The sequence below is a fragment of the Ciconia boyciana genome, chromosome 9 (genome assembly GCF_034638445.1).
Source record: "Ciconia boyciana chromosome 9, ASM3463844v1, whole genome shotgun sequence".
In the NCBI taxonomy this organism is placed as follows: domain Eukaryota; kingdom Metazoa; phylum Chordata; class Aves; order Ciconiiformes; family Ciconiidae; genus Ciconia; species Ciconia boyciana.
In genome coordinates, this window is record NC_132942.1 from 2,545,616 (window position 1) to 2,561,534 (window position 15,919).

The 15,919-nt window shown below is 45.7% G+C and overlaps 1 protein-coding gene and 1 long non-coding RNA gene across 7 annotated transcripts in view; both read left to right on the plus strand.

Annotated features, from left to right (window-relative positions):
* Window positions 1-802: 802 nt before the first annotated feature.
* FNIP1 (folliculin interacting protein 1) overlaps window positions 803-15,919 on the plus strand; it is a 70,585-nt gene continuing 55,468 nt past the window's right edge. For all 5 annotated transcript variants that reach the window (XR_012044082.1, XR_012044083.1, XR_012044084.1 and 2 more), the window contains exon 1: window positions 803-996. Coding sequence is in view for 2 of the 5 variants with exons in the window: in XM_072872156.1 (XP_072728257.1) it covers window positions 908-996 (89 nt within the window). In the remaining 3 variants the exon portion in view is untranslated. The remainder of the gene's footprint in view (window positions 997-15,919) is intronic.
* Window positions 3,329-6,917, plus strand: LOC140656452 (uncharacterized). Of its 2 annotated transcripts, XR_012044086.1 has the most exons (5): window positions 3,329-3,918; window positions 4,728-4,811; window positions 5,239-5,484; window positions 5,937-6,095; window positions 6,243-6,917. It is a non-coding gene; the product is annotated as an uncharacterized lncRNA (long non-coding RNA). The 2 variants fall into 2 exon arrangements; XR_012044085.1 differs by having other exon boundaries at window positions 3,334-4,811.

Sequence of the window (15,919 nt, forward strand, 5' to 3'; positions counted from 1 at the left end):
TTGTGTATATATTTGTTCTGGATTCACCTGCTGCCTATTATGTCCTAAATACTATTTTGTAGATGGATGTTTTACTTGTAACGACGGCTTCCTCTGCATGCAATACACGTGGTCACCTTCCGTGTAGGCTTCGAAGTGAGTGCCTCTGAGCCGTGCTGTTTGTGTTACTGCCCAGCGACAATCGCTTCATGTCCCCAGGCAGGTACATGGGGGGAAGAAAGGGGGCAGGAGCAGGATTTTCTAGGTTTAGGGGTAACAGAAGTCACCCGTCTCTGCTGCACCCCTGCACGGAAAGTCCTGAAGTGCCGGGTACAGCAACGAGAGGGGTTCGATGCCCAGCTCTTGACCTCGTTTTGCCTTTCGGTGCTTCTGTCTTTAACGTCCCTCTGAAGAAGGAAAACAAAACAGCGGCGTGTTACCACCCAGCCCCTCGGGGAAATACCTCGCTCCCGCCAGAGCTCCGCGCCGAGCAGCCGCGTCCCCCCCTCTCACGCCGCTGCCTGCGGCCGCAGGAGCTGCCCAGGCGGGCGGGGCTGGAGCGAGCCCCCGCCGGCGCTCGCTCGGGCGTCGACGGCCGCGGCCCCGCTTCCCCGGCGGGGGCTGCGGGGCTCGGCTCCCCCCGGCCCGGCCCGGCGCGGCCCGCTCCGCTCCGCTCCCCACGTGGGGCCGCCGCCGCAGCCACTCAGCGGCCCGCGCACCGCCCGGCCGGGCCCGCCCCGCCGGCCCGGCCCTCCCTCCCCCCCCCCCCTCCGGCCCGCCTTCCCCTCCCCTTCTGGCAGCGCCGAGTGACTAATGTCTGTCATATGACTGTGACACCGAATGGAGTCGGGCGGGCGGAACTAGCCGCGGCGAGGGGACGGCGCTGCGCGGAGCCCGGCGCTTCGGCGGCCAGCGGCGGCGCCCCAAGATGCCGCCCACCCTGTTCCAGAAGCTTTTCAACAAGAAGCACGGGCTGATCTCCCCGGCCAGGGACGCCAGGGACGACTGTGTCTTCAGGTAAGCGGGACGGGGCCGCCCGCCTCCCCCGCCCCAAACTTCTGCGCCGAGTTCCCTGCCGCCCTCCGCCGCCTGCCCGGCCCCGGAGGAGGGCGGGCGGCAGCCCCCTTCCTTCCTTCCCGGCCGCAGCCCCCTTCCCGCTCGGCAGCCGCCCGTGCTGCGGCGGGGCCGCTTGGCGCGGCTCCGCCGCTCTCCTCAGCCTCGCGCCTACCGCTGGCGCCGGGGTCGGTCCCCCGCCCTGCCGCGGGAGCGCCAGGAGCGCTGAGGTGCCCGGGCTACTCAGGCAGGCGCTGGGCGGGAGCCCCCCGGGGCCGCCACGTCGGGGACGCCGCGCTGCCTCCTCACGGCTGCCTCCCCTCACGGCTGCCTCCCCCGCGGTGGCCGCCTCTCCCCCGCCCCCGGCTGTCCCCCTTCGGGGCGGGCCCCCCGCCGCGGGCAGCCCGCAGCGGCGCGGGGCTCAGCCCCAGGTCGGCCCGTCGCCGCATTCCCGTCGGTTTCGCCCGGTCGCGATCGGCGGCGGCCCCCGGCGGGGGCGGGTGTGGGGCCCCGGCCCCCCGCGGCTCCCTCCGGCGATGCTGCAGGCCGGGGAGGGGGGAAAGGCGCCATTCCGCTTGAGGCGGGCAGGCGGCTGGCGATCCCCAGGGAGCAACCTCGGAAGCGTGGAGGAAGGGGGGAGAAAACGTGAAGTTTTGGCCGCTGCCAAGAGAGGTGTAGGGTTTCTCGTGAAATTTGTCATGCTCTAACCGCAACAAAACTGGATCCGCCGAGAGGTGCCAAGCACAACACGGGGAGGCAGGAAAGGCAGCCCTTCTCCAGGAGACCTTTCCCTGCCCCCTCGAGTCGGGTGGGCCGCCGGAGGTGGGCGGCCGTGGGGTCACGAAGCCCCTCGGCGGGGTCTGGGTGGCTGCTCCGGTTTGCTGTCCGGCGTGGGGACTTGGTGGGGGGAGAGGCTTCGCTCGGGCTTCTGCGCCGGGGCCTAGAAATTACCCAGGGCCTCCTCGGGGGTTGGTTAGCTTGGAAACAGGTAGTTTTTGTGGCTGTAAAATAAGTGCTGTTCCGCGAGCGGATAATGATTACTCTCGTCCTCGTCCTGGCTGGCGTAGTGAAGAGGTAACCTGCAAAATAATTTTAAAGTGCAGAGTTTGCGACTTGGATGCAAATACAATATGCTTCATTAGTAAGAGTTATGCGCTTCTTGAAACACTTCTAACAGTGTGGTAAAGCTCTCCTCCCACCCGCTCTCTTTAAATTTATTACCTACAAATGATCAGCCCTTGGGTCGTTCTATAAAGGGAGATCTCTGACTGATGGGCTTAATTTTATGTGGTGGAATATTCCTTTTAACTGCAGTGATACAGTTTAGCAATTTTGGTGGTTAATAGTATATCTGCAGTAATTTAAGCATCAGGGTTTTCACAGAATATTCATGGGTTATAGAGTGAGAACATGCTCCTGGACACTACCTGAAGTCCAGTGCTTTAACTGCTAGCACACACCTTTTAAAGACAGTGATCACAGCCGCTCACACACCTCTCCGCTCTTTACTGCGAAGGTGGTTCCTTTTTTAAAATGATCTTTTTAAAACGTTTTGTCTCTTAAATGATGTCTGTGTCATCTCATTTTCCAAATCAGCTTACTACTGGGATCAGACCCCTTGGTGGGGAAGGGGCACTAGGACTGCTCTGTATAATTGCCTTGCCTTTTCCCCCCGTTAAGACATTTGTTGGTGATGGATTTGTATAGAGGCTGGTGGTTAATTCAACAGCTGCAGTGCAGACCCTGGGGCAGAAATGTGGGGACCACGCCTGTGTTGAAAGGAGTGAGAGTGAGTACTTGGCAAGGTCTCTTCCCTCTTCACCTGCATCGTTCTGTGCCAAACTGGACGTGAAATTTAAAAAAGATATGTCACTCTGTCTGCTCTTACCCTCCTCTGTTTACGTAGTGCTGTTCCACTTTGTGATGGGAACTGTCAACCGGTAACTAGTGAATTTGCAGTTGGTTCTTTTTGGCGGACCCACAGGTATAAAATCCCAGGAGGAGGCTGACGACTCCTCTGACTAAGGCTCTGGGGGAGTGGGAGACCCATCTCTTACTTAGGAGAGCCAAGTATTATTTTTTGAAGACTAATACAGATGCCCTCTAGGCATGTTGCCTAATGGCTGCTTTCATTTTCCAAATGGGGATAAGTCTTTAGTTAATCCTCACTGTGTATGGTCTTATCAGTTCTTGGTGAAACTTTTGGATAATACACAAAATAAAGAGCGTTATTTATTACAGCTGGGTCTCTAGAGACTGGAAACAAGCACTCTGGATTTTTAGACTGTTCCTGGTTCCAGTAAATGTGAAGGCAACAGCCTCATCAATTGCAGTGGGGCAAGGTTACGTTTATGGATTGATATATTATTATCTGTTTGTATTCTAAATAACAGAACACTTTCCAAATATTCTGAGCGCTGTTATTTCTGACTGTCTTCGCTCTGAAAGCTTGGTCCTTTTACTGAGGAGACTGTGTAGAACAACCATTAAAAAAATACATAAATTCTCTTAATATATTTTGTGAATTATACGTACTTAGAAAAGCCTGACTACTCTGGCAGTGACATCAGTATAGCAGAACATTTAAGGATGATTTTCATGCTCATTCTTTTTTTGACTATATTTTGCATTTCCATCAGGCTTATTGTGAAAATTTGCCAGGACATAAATTCTGCTTAATCTGAGCTTACACTGTTTCAAAAAGAAAATTATTAATACTTTTCTGGGGAAACATATTTTGTTTAGTTGTTTGCTTGTTTTTTTGTTTTTTTTCCTGCCCAGAATCTCTTTCTGTGCTGTGAAATTTTATGAGTCTGGGTCTAGCCAAACTGTAAAATCCTTCAGAACTAGATGCTGGAGAGGTTAACAGTTCTAGTGATGCGACCGGTAAGTTGGCAACTGTAAAGTATTTGCTGATGTAGCAGTTTGCCTTTTTTTTAAATATATATATATGAAGTTTATTTTACAGAAGGCTTAGGATATCACAATAGATCTGCTACGCATTAGTATTTTAGCTCTTCGTCTTAACCAAGGATAATTGGCAGGCTTGGCTCTTAGACTGAAATCTCTCGGTACAGCTTGACATTCACATGATGAACAAGAATATTCAAAATTTTAGTGGTAAAATCTGTTCACCAGAAACACCTGCAAGTATTCTAGAGACGAGACAAGCCCTTAAGTTCCAAGGTGTAGAGTACCCGCTGTCTACTGCAAATAATACTCATGTGAGTGGATTTTCCCTGGGGGTAACTTTTACTATAAATAGGAGCTCTTGGCCATATTGTAGCATCTGGCACTGGCGGCTGCTGGTGACAGGAGAGCTCAGCCCAGGCTTGGGCTGTTACAGTTATTAGGAATATGAGATTTCAGGTATGTTGTTTTCTAGAATTTTAGAATCAAAGTATTCCTGTTGTAAAAATACATAAAGCTGTTCACGTGAATTGTGTGCTGTACATGTCTAAAATGTATATATGCTTTTGAATTGCAGTTAAATGAACCCTCTTCCAGAATTTTCTGATCAATTTCCCCAGTAAAATGGAAACAATCTTACAAAAAACTTCCCTTAAACTAAGCAGAAGCAGCCACACATTTCTGCTAAATATTATATGGGCGCACAAAGTATTCCAGTGCACATTTACATTACTGACTGGCACAGATACTGATTTCGAGCTACTATTTCTTTTCTGGCCTTCTAGGGGTCTGCTTCAGTGCTTTGGAGAAGAGGGAGCTGCTAAACCACTGATAACTCAACCAGCTTTTTGTTCTTCAAAATGGGCTCAGTTGAGTGAACTCAAAGCTCAGTAAATTACCAAGAGGTCTCAGGCTTTATATCTTTGTTGTTAAGATGTGTGGGCAGTATTTCCAATGGTAAATACAGCTGTAAAGGACTGCAGCGGAGTTTTTGCAGGAGAGTGCGTCCGTTGAGATAGTAATTGGGCTTGGAGCACTATTAACCTATTGCAGAGGGAGAGGGATGGTCCTGCAATACTGAATTATGGGACTGGTACATTTTGGGGTTGTATGTAGGAGGGACACTCGGTGCTTCTTTCCATCTTATGTATAAAGTTCAAATACTTGTTCCCTTGTATCTCTAGACATCCTTCCCACCTAGCTGGGGGGTAGAGGGATTATTAATTAGGAGTTCTTTTTTACACTACAGCTCAATAAAAGTTTCAGTGTCTTTTTATTTTTTATTTTTAAATCTAGGGAGCTCTAAAGAACCATCTCACCCCGAGGGGCATTCCACTGATGTTTGCAAACTCTGTTTTGCTCTTGTTAAAGCACCTGTTGTGGAGGTACAGCTGTGTGGTAATTGTTCAAGCTTGAAAGAACCCCTTCCAGTTTCGAGTCTTACCAACGGTGTGGAGTATCTTTGGGCACATTCTTCCTTTAGGGGTTTGCTTTGGTTATCTGGGTACTTCTGAGGACGAGTGCAGTTTTCCAAGTGGGAAGGTACAGGAATAAATAACTTTAAACATTCTTTTCTTTATTCATGGAGAAGGCCATTTTCGGTCATCCTGGAAACGTACTTTCTTGGTGTCCTTCTGTAATACGTGCTGCTCTTTTATTGAGAGAATAGTTTGTCAGGTTCCTGAGAAATGAAGGGCCTAAGGCTGGCTGCAGAGTCGTATTTCCTGAAATCTGTCTAGGCAAGTATCCCCCATCGGCCCAGACTCTTTCTATTCTCTGTGGCAGTGACTTTAAATGGTATCCTGAGATTTGTTTCCTTTCACATAATTTTTGGCAGCGCAATTCATCAAGGGAATTGCAATAAACCTAAAGTTGGAAATGGGTAGCATGATACAAAGATGCTTCACGAGCCAGTTCCTCTGAAGAGCTATTGTTCTTGCACAGTAAAAATGCTATATGCTTTCTTACAAAGGCATAATTGCTTCTTGAACCAGGAGCTAATTTCTTGAAATAAACTGCGAAGAGACTTGGAGACATCTAACAACATGTAGCTGGGACTTTTTAAAGTGGAGGCTGGAGTAAGGTGAAGGAGGAACATGAAAGTTGTCTTTACGCTGATTTTCCAGTCAAAGTTTTACCCACAAAACTTCTTGGTAAGTTTTTACATTATTTCTGAAGGTGGCTGGCACTGGTGACGTAAATTGTGTGGTATTGTTGCAGGGACTGTTTTGTGTTTGTTCCTCCTGTGCTCAGAGCAGGGGTAACCACCACAGATTGCCATGTTGCTTTCCATTTTTAAGGTACGGCTTCATGAAGTGCTGAAGGAGTTCAGAGCTGGCGGTGTCTGGACACTGTAGTATCATCAAACAATTGAACAGATAAAAGCACTGCCAAAATTATTACTGAATTCACCTTCCACAGCAAACAAGATATCCCACTCCACTGAGTTAAAGGCTTTCTGTCAACAGCAGGTAACTCTGCGTGCAGCCTGCCTGAGCCCAGGGAAGCAAACCTCTTACCAAGCCGTGTCAGTCCTTGTGAGCAATACAGCTAGTGAATTCATTATCCTAACAGCACCGCACAAGGCTTGTCCTCAACAGTGCTGCCAATGCGTCAAGCCAGTCTGACCAAAACCTGCTACTAATGAAATAGTGTGTTTTGATATTTGTTCACTTCTAGCATTCTGCAAGTCTTCCACCAATAGCTGTAAAATTCCTGGAATTTCACCACCTCAAAGTCTATCATCAAAAAGGGCTTTAGCTGGACTTCATTTTGTAGTAGCTCCAGCTTTTCATCATTTCCAGTTACCTGATGAATTTAAAAAGCTTTTGTCCCAGAAGTTTTTAAGACTATTCAAATTCTTAAACATCCGAAATGTTCTTGTGTTTTTATTAAGCTCATTTCTGCCCTTTAATGTCCCTTAAGTTTTGTTTTTTATAAAAAAATCCATCTCTTCTGTAATATCTCTGGAATAGTTTTTGGCTTTTTGGTTGTATTCATTAGCTTGAGTGTAACAAGTTTTAATAAATATTTCACTTTGATTTATGCGCAGCTTTCTCTATCACTATGATGACTTTGGCCTGTCTTTTGAAATACATTGCTGTTTTCTAAAGTACTTCTTTTTGCCAAATTCTGTTTTGCATTTCCTGTCATCTGAGCTTTTATGTACCTTCCAGTGCTTTAAGTCAGCTTTCATCTTGGAAGCAGAGACATACAAATTAATAGGTTCCAGTAAGCACCTCTGGATCACGGAGAAAGTTTTGATGATTTCTGCTGAAGGGGCCACTCTCCAAGCCCTCCTTGACACCACTCTGTAGGTCTCCAAGTGCTTCTCCAGGCAGGCATGAATTTGCTGCTAAAAGATCCAGCATGTCCTTGAAAATTATATGCTAGCTCTGAATAAGGCAATGCTGCAAGCTGGGTCCATACGGTGCCTGAAGGAGCTGCAAATCAGAGGGTCGGCCGTCCAGCCGGTGATTGTTATTTACTCATATTATCGTCAGATCTAAGGGAATTAACTTGGATCAGTACCCCCATCATGCAAGGTGCACGCGAACACAGAGAATGACCAAATACTTTGAAAATTGTTGGGGTGCTTGTGCCTGCCTGACTTTGTACCTTGGAAAATTTTCCTCTGCCATGGTGGGAACACAGCCTGCCTAGCCCTTGGTTAGGGCTTTGCTTCAGCTTCTTCCCGTCGCCTGTGGAACAGGGAACGCAAACAGTGGCATGGAAAAACCCTCTGCTTGGTTTTTCCTCTTTTTTTTTTTTTTGGAGGTAAAGATGCAAAATGAGGCAACACACAGGTTAAGCGTCACCGTGTTGCCTCTTGTACTGATGTCTCCCGTGGTGGTTGGGATCTTGCAGTGACTCGAGAACTTGGCATCACGAGGTCGCGCTGCCCTTAGTGGGCATCACAAGGTGGGTGCCGTCAGCGTGCTCGGCTTCCTCCCAGCCTGCAGCATCGCTTCCTCCCAGCCTGCAGCATCGCTTCCTCCCCCTGGGATGGCATGGGTTGTCTGAGGATGGCCTGCGGTCTCTTGCCTCGCTAAGCTGGAACAGTTGCTTTTTTGGTTCCCCTTCCAGCTTTTCAACTCTTCCTCTAAGTTAGAAATCTTTTTGAGGAGAGGCTGTAGTGAGTGAATCATGTGGTGCCTCTTTACCACTGGGATCTCTGCTGGTTAGGCCTTCGGGCCATGGTACTACTTTGGATCTTGCCAGCTGATCAGGTGAATCCTTTGATTTTACTTCAGGTTTTTCTTGGGTGTCCAACAGTACGTGCCAGACAAGCGAGTGTGGCAGTTTTGCCTCTGGAAGGCATGGATGTCTGCTGTCCTCTTCCCTGTGGGTTTGACCCAACGGGGCTGAGACGGACCCTGCTCCTGTGCTTGTTCTGTGGAGACAGGGTGAGCTGGCCCATCATCTCCACTGTGGGAGAAGAGTATGTTGACTTCTTGGCGTGGTTTCTGTGTGTCTAAAAATGTATGTGTAGGTACACTAGAGTAAAAATGCTTCTTTACACTTGGGTTAGGCTGGCAAGTGTTGTAAGAAGGTGTTTCTGCAAACTTAGGGGTGCTGTTTTTTCCCTCCTTCTCCAGGTGAGGTCGTAGGGGCATGAAGATGTGCCAGGAGCATGCGGTGTATGTACCTGTTTGTGCACTGTGAGGTCTTCTCCTTTTCTGAAACAGTTCCACCGTTCATTTTCTGGTGACTGACGGTGTGTTTACCTGACTCGGGTTGTACCCGAGCAAGTTTACCTTGCTTTCTTGGGATGATCAGCTCCTCTGGTTGACAGATGGATTCTTTGTGTTTTCAAAGGGGTTTATCCTTTACTGTGTGTATGCTGAGTTAGCGTATGCTCATGGCGACAGCTTGGATGAATTCAGGCTTCTGTTCTGGATTAAACTGGTCCAGTGTGACTTAGAGTCTGAAACTTGTGTTGTAATTTTGGCTGAATGCTGGAAGTGACCACTTTAGAAGTGTCTTTTACGAGTGGAAAGTAACACGCTTGGTGGTTTCATGCTCAGAGGCTGTGTTCCCTCCTGTTGCTACATCTGGAGCAGAATGTCTGCAAGATCACATGTTCATGAGTAACGTTAGGAAAAATGCAGAGCTCAGTTGCACCAGCGAATCCACAGCGCGGTTGTGCTGGGCTTCCAGAGTTGGCTGAGAGCAAAATTTGTTTCTGAGGACTTGAAAAAAAAAATTGAGTTTGTGGTATAGATAGAGAACCTTATTCTATAAAATATCTGCTGGAGGGAAAAAAAGTTATGCCCATTAAAAACAGGAAGTAATTTTAGTCATCTGTAAATAACTTGCTAATGCGCCAGCTACTCCACCTTATACCGAGTAGTAACAGAATTCATATAAGGGAAATATTCCTTTGAAAAAACTCATTTGCACAAAATACACATGTGATTCTGCTGTGCCTAAGGAATGTGACCGTAATGATTACATTCAAAAGGGGCAGTTCTCTGTGCAGGATTAATCACTAATTTCTAAAAATACATGCCCAAATGTGTTCTGCTCCATAGAAGTGTGAACAGTTATTATGTAGTCTTTGTATCAAAAAGGATTTATTTGTATTTACAACAATGTGTTGTGCTGTTGCTTGGTGCTCAACTGAAGCTTTTAATTGAGGTAATTCTGCACATTTGCGTAAGAAGTACGACCTTTTTCTTTTCTGAAACAGATAGCTTCTGTAGATACTATTATTCAGAATACAATACACTGCAGAGAAACTTGTTCAAACATGTGAATTGCAGCACAAAATACTACACAAACTGCATATAGAATATCAACAGTGCGTGCATATAGCATGCATCCATGAGTACAGTGTGTTTGTACAAAGTTTTCTGTCTTTTCTGAAAAAGTAATTTCATAGCCCTTACTGAGTGATTAAACTTTTGGACTTAAGCAGTTTGACTACATGTAAAAGCTCTTTATTTTCAACAGTCTTGCCTGATGCTTTTGGGGTGATAATCTGGGTATCCTCCAGCTTTTACGTATTACCTGGCCTTGAAAGAACCCCCCGTTTTGTACAGGTGAAGGACTCTTTGCAGTGATGCCAGTGTCGCATAGTAACACCAAGCTCGGCTGTAGACACCCCCTGTCCACTTCAGCCTGAACAACCCAACAGTACTCCGTGATCGGTTGTAGCATGAGTGCGGACCAGGGAGGCAGCCGTTGCCGAAAGCAGCCATCTTGAAGCATGGAAATGATCCATCACACACCGCTGATCCTGCTCTGTTTCTCCAGGATGTTTCCACAACATCGTCAGCAGTGATTTTGGCCTAAAATGAGTAAAAATACATCACAGAAACAATCGTATTTCCTGTAGTATAGGTACTGTTCGTGCCCTGCGCGTTCATGGTATTTGATACTCCTCCAGACCTGCGTGTGCCTCATTAGCAGTGTCTTCAAATGTCTGTCCCTTGCTCCAGCCAAAATGTCAACAAAACATAAAACTTCTAATAGCACCACAAACCCTCTACCCTTCCAGTTTGCGTGATATATAACTGGAAAGAAACAGGAGCCAAATTACAGTTCTCTGCCATCTGTTTTAGTTGATAAATGAAGAAACTTTGAGCTCAGTTCAGCCTTGACTTAAGGTCCTGGCATTGTGCCTATTTAAGCCAGAGCAGTATCTTCACCCCAGTTCCTGTGTCATTTTCCACTTTAAGAGACAGAAGGTATATTGTTTGTTTGAGCATCGCCCATAGGAGCAGTTGCTTTGCTATATGCTTTCTTTGTTTTTTATTTTAGCCTCGGTACCTATGGAAATGGTGGCTCACGCAGTGCTGCGCTCGGTCTTGTGCTCCCCTCTTAGTAATTTCTAAACCTTTTGATTGACTTCAGTTGTGTGTGGTGGAGAATACAAGAACAGAAGTTCGAGTGAGCTGAGTTTCTGTAACTTTAGCAAAAATGCTGCACGTGCTGTTGGGTGCCTCCTGCCCGTTAGTACCCCTGAAGCTCTGAGTTGGCTACATGTCGTTGTGTTGCTCTTTGCAGTGGGCACGTCAGAAGAGACATGGGGACAGCCAGAGTATGGGCATATTGGAAGAAGACAATAGATATGTGGCTTCAGAGTTTGCTCAGGGAACAGCTATAGTGTGACCACAAGAAAGGCCAGTCCTGGACTACTGTGAATACCAGAATATAAAAATCTATGTTTGCTGAATTACTCTGCTTTCTAGCTAGTACTAAAATACACACCGTCTACTACATACCCACGTTTCTCTTGCCTCCTGCATTCCTTGCACAACTTTGTCTCAGCTAGCTGAGAAACGAGCTATCAAACAGCAATGAGATTCTTGTCAGGTTTTTTTGTGACCCTCCTGAAGGCCTACCTAAAAATTTTCTTGCCATTTGGAGAGGTGGCTGAATGGTTTGTTTACTCCTTTTCATGAAACTTGATACCAGAAATTGGTAGAAAAATGGTGCTAGTTCAGGTCTTAATGAAAAATAAGTGCCGATGATAAGCTGTGTGGTTGAGTGTGCAGGCAGCAGAGGCTGCAAAACAGGGGGTGAGCATGCTCTCCTCAGAAGCTTGTTCTAGTTGAATGACATTATCTGAACATCTGAGAAGCTGTTAAGGAAGAAGTCTGCCAGAATTTTCTTGTTCCTACAGGAAAACTAACAGTATTACCCCCAAAGACAGAGTTAAAGAAATGCCTCAAATGTTAGGACAGTGACTTGGCTTACAGCGTTAACTTTGTTTCTATTTAAAGGCAGCCCAAACTCTGACATATAACTTAAATAGTCAGACAGAAAAAGGTGGTTGGTTTATTTTTTTGGTACTTAAACATATTTCAGCTGCTGTGAGTTACTGGAAATTACTTTCTTAGTAGAAAAGGAAATTGTTCTACTGACAGCATGGAGGGCTAAGAAGCTGTGAAAATGAGCATGTTGGTTTCTTAACCACGTGTATTATCTAGTCATACAAGAGATGCTAATCATGAACTCATGACCTCTTTTTTTCCAAAACAGACATAATTAAAATGTATAGAATTAAAAAAAAAAAATCAAAGCAACTTAAAATAAATTCTTATGAGACTGTGACAGAATTATATCTTTATATAAACAGAAATGTTTATCAAACTTTCAGATAAGCAAAAATACCACTTTGGTATAAGACTGATTTAATTTACTTGCTTTATATTTTAGTGGTTTTTTCATAGTATCTTATGTGCAGTTATCTGCAAATGAATTATTTTGGTTAGTCTGACAATGTATCTATTTTAAAATGTGTCATCAGATTTTCTTTTTCAGTTGAAGAATGCTCACAGAACTGCTAGATGGCTTGTGTTTGTGTGTTGTGTAAGACTTTTTTCCACATTGGGGCCAGAAGGTGACACCAGGTATTAGGTTTTTTGTTTGTTTTGGGTTTTGGTTTGGGTTTTTTTTCCCCCCACCTGGATTTGGTATATATTAATTTAAAGACTTGTCTTTTCTATTAGTAGCTAGCAGGACAAATCAGCTAAATTACACTCAGGAGATGACATTAGTTCACACCCATGCTGGAGAAAAAAACATGCAAGATAAAGTAAAATTCACTAATGGCAATTGTTCTCATCTGTATGGACAGAGAAAACAGAGGAAAATAAAATGTACAGGGAACAGGGAGTTTGACAAGAGATTGTTTCTATATAAAATTAAAAAAAATAAGAGAAACTTAGAGATGAAGGCAAATACAAAATGGCCCAGTCCTATGAAATTCTGAGCATCCTCAGCATAACTCAGTGGGGTTTGAAGGCTTTCAGTGCTGCAGCCTTGAGCCTTGCTGAAGGATATTTATGCCGGAAGAAAAGAGAGCCTATGAGCAAGAAAGACCCTACTCTCAGATCTCTGTCTCCTATATATATATGTGTGTGTGTGTGTACATATATATGTATATTTCAAAATATACTCAGGTGCCTTCATCTACTGTCATGGCTCTGAGTGCATGTGCACCTGTATAAACTTCCAGTAATCAGAGGCCATAAAGCAAGAGCCTGCCTACCTTGTTCAGCAGAGTGCTTGACTGTTGTCTTTGTAGTGAGGTCTTTTGTGTTTTCCCCCAGCAGTGAGATAGATAAATCCAGTACGCTGTGTAGACAGGCCTAAATTGTTTTAATATAATGCTGGACAGACTCGATTGCTTCTTAGATCAGAACCATAGTTCTAAGATTTTTGTGTTAGGATTTAGGGGGTGATAGTTGCCGTATAAATATGCTAAGATATTAGCAACAGAAGAGATGGAGACACTTTTGAAAACTAAAATCTTTATTTTCTTTCACTTTTTCTTGCCCACAAGACACGAAAAGATCGTTCCCCGCGTTTGTCAGTGCAGCGCTTGTGGCCCCAGGAGCAGCTGGAGACCACCGCTTATGTATCTCAATGGAGAGAAGGGGCCAGGGCTGGTAGGTGGTCTGGCTCCACCTTCTGCATAGCAGCAGTAAAGCAGAGGGGAGAGGGGTGCAATGGGCTTTTATTTGGAAGGTACAACATGAACAGTGACAGCTGCTAAGTACAAAAAATACAAGTCAGGCTGGAAATGCTGGGTGTGAAGTGAGTGTAATGAGTATAAAGTGGTAGCGTTTTGGAGTTGCTCTGTGCTCAGAAAGACAGAAAGATAACGTGTGCAAGTGTAGTTGGAAGCAGTTGGATGGTGCTGCTGTGATTTAATGCATCCATTTTACAGGGTTCTTTCTGCTTGGTATTCCCTGAGCCTCGTAATGTTCTCCCTCATCATCACTGTCCCCGTTGTTTGGTGCTCTGCTTTGGAAACTAGTATTTACACGCATGCGTGCACACACACACAGAGGAAGAAAAGAGTTAAAGCCCAGCTGACTTTCCCTTCCATTTTTCTGTTCTCTCCTTAGTTTTGTCCTGTCCGAGACCTGCAGTGCTGCCTCTCCTTTCTGAAGGTTTCCCCTGGGTGCTGTACCATCCCCTCCTCCTCCTGCCACAAGCAGTAGGGTGCATCCTGTTTGGGGTTACTGCTGCGTCACTTGAAATGACATGCGCTAGCATGAGAAGGGGAAAGGGAACGGAAGAGCCAAGTGAGCGATTACTTTGCCAACAGTTCCTTTCCAAAAAAAAAAAAAAAAAAATCCAACAAAACAACCCAGTCCAAAATGTCCTGGTGGCATTGACAGCTATTGCTGTCCAGCACGTGAGCCTTTCTTTCCTGTTGATGCAGCAGAATAAATAGCTTCATGTGGTGCTGTTACTGGTTCACAGCAGGATATCTGTGGCACTAGGCTTCTTTGAGTTCCCCCATCTTACAGATGCTCATGTGGATGGACTGAATAGGGAGAAGAAAGATGAGGCAGGAAAATACTTGTGAATGAGAAAGTGAAGCTGAGTCTGCCACTCCATAGGAATGAGAGGAAACAATAAATGTTTTTTTGTTCTTGTTAGACTGTGGTATGTGAACTACAGAAGATGCAAGAGCTGATGCTGAGCTGATCGGAGCTGGTTGGGAAGTGTCTCATTCTGCTGCAACCCCAGGAGAGTCCCTCTAGGAGACAGGCAGGAGTTGCCCCAGCCACATCTGTTGGCACGCTGTGTTGGCTGGGAGTGTCTGGAACTGCATTCTCATCAAATCCATTACCACCGGCAAAAAGAGGTTTACTGAACGTACACTAAATATATATATATATATCTTGATTGAGTACAACCTCTCCCAGCAGAACAATGTAGGTTTTATCAAGTGTTTCTGTTGATTCTGTGAGCTGTGAGGCAGAGCTGGTTTGGAGTGTGTGTTCCAGCCCAATCCTGTGATAAGGAAGGTGTGTGTTTGGAGTGAGTTTCAGTGCTGATATCCAGGGAGGGCACGCTGAGCTGAACCTGCAATTTCTTTATCACAGACCAAGATTTTAACAGTAAGAAAAGCTATGTGGACACACACGGGCTGTTTTCAACAGATGCTCAGAGCTTGCATGTATCTGTCTTGTGGAGTTTTCAGTAAGAGTTGACCAGTTCAGCTGTTCTGCAGTGGAAAATCCCTCTAGATGGATAGTTGTGTTGAAAAGCTCATTTTGTTTAATCATCACAGGGCAGTGGCCAGTCCTACACTGTATTTTCCATTCCTACCATTCTTAGAAACCCAAGACGGCAAGCATGTAGTGAGACCTTGAAAACGAAAGGGGATGGCAGAAAATGTGAGAGTACAGAGTTCAGTATGGCAGTGGGCAAAGCACTCTATTGCAAACCCAGTAGAGCACTTTGTTAAGCTTGGTTTAAAGATTGAGCAGCTCCTTTACAATCAGAGGGACCGCTAGCTGGCTGACAGCTAAAAGCATGCTTAAGTGCTCTGCTGCTTTGGGGAACCAGAGTATTCAGGACCTCACGGTTTTGGTGCATTTGTTTGTTAGGTGTCACGCCCATTATTCTGGGAGTCTATTTTTTTGCAGATATTAAATGAAGTTGTATGGCCATGTGGCTTGTTCAAGCATCTGATTTTTTTCTTTGTCCTCGTGTCCTTACGAGTTACATAAAAGTGAAGTCAAGCAATGCCTTTAGTGTCTGCTCTATATAGATCTACCTGAAATAGTTTCAGGTCACCTTTGAATGCTTAATTTGGAAAACAATTGAGCAGCATGACTCTTGCCTTGGAGAACTGAGCAATCTAGGCTCCTCACAGTCTTGGGGCTCTTGCAATATCTACGCAAATCAAGATCTCATCCCTTCCGCAAATTAAGCAGGGGCTCGTTCAACTTGTAGAGCCAGTAAGGGAGGGATGTTCAGTCCGCGGGTTGGAGCCAAGTTAGAAAAGTCTTCCTTCCTGAAAAGCAGCTGTAGGATAGCTCCAGTCCACCTAGATGTTCATTAATGTTATTTGGCAGATCTATGAAAGTGTTCCTAATTGTTTCTGGTTCAGAGCCTGGCAGTAGTCTTGAAATGCAGTGAACTTCCTGGTTAGTAGTTTTGAGGGTTAACTAAGGGGGTTGGTTAAAGGCTTCCAGGCGCAGAGCTGTCACGGAAGCAAGTA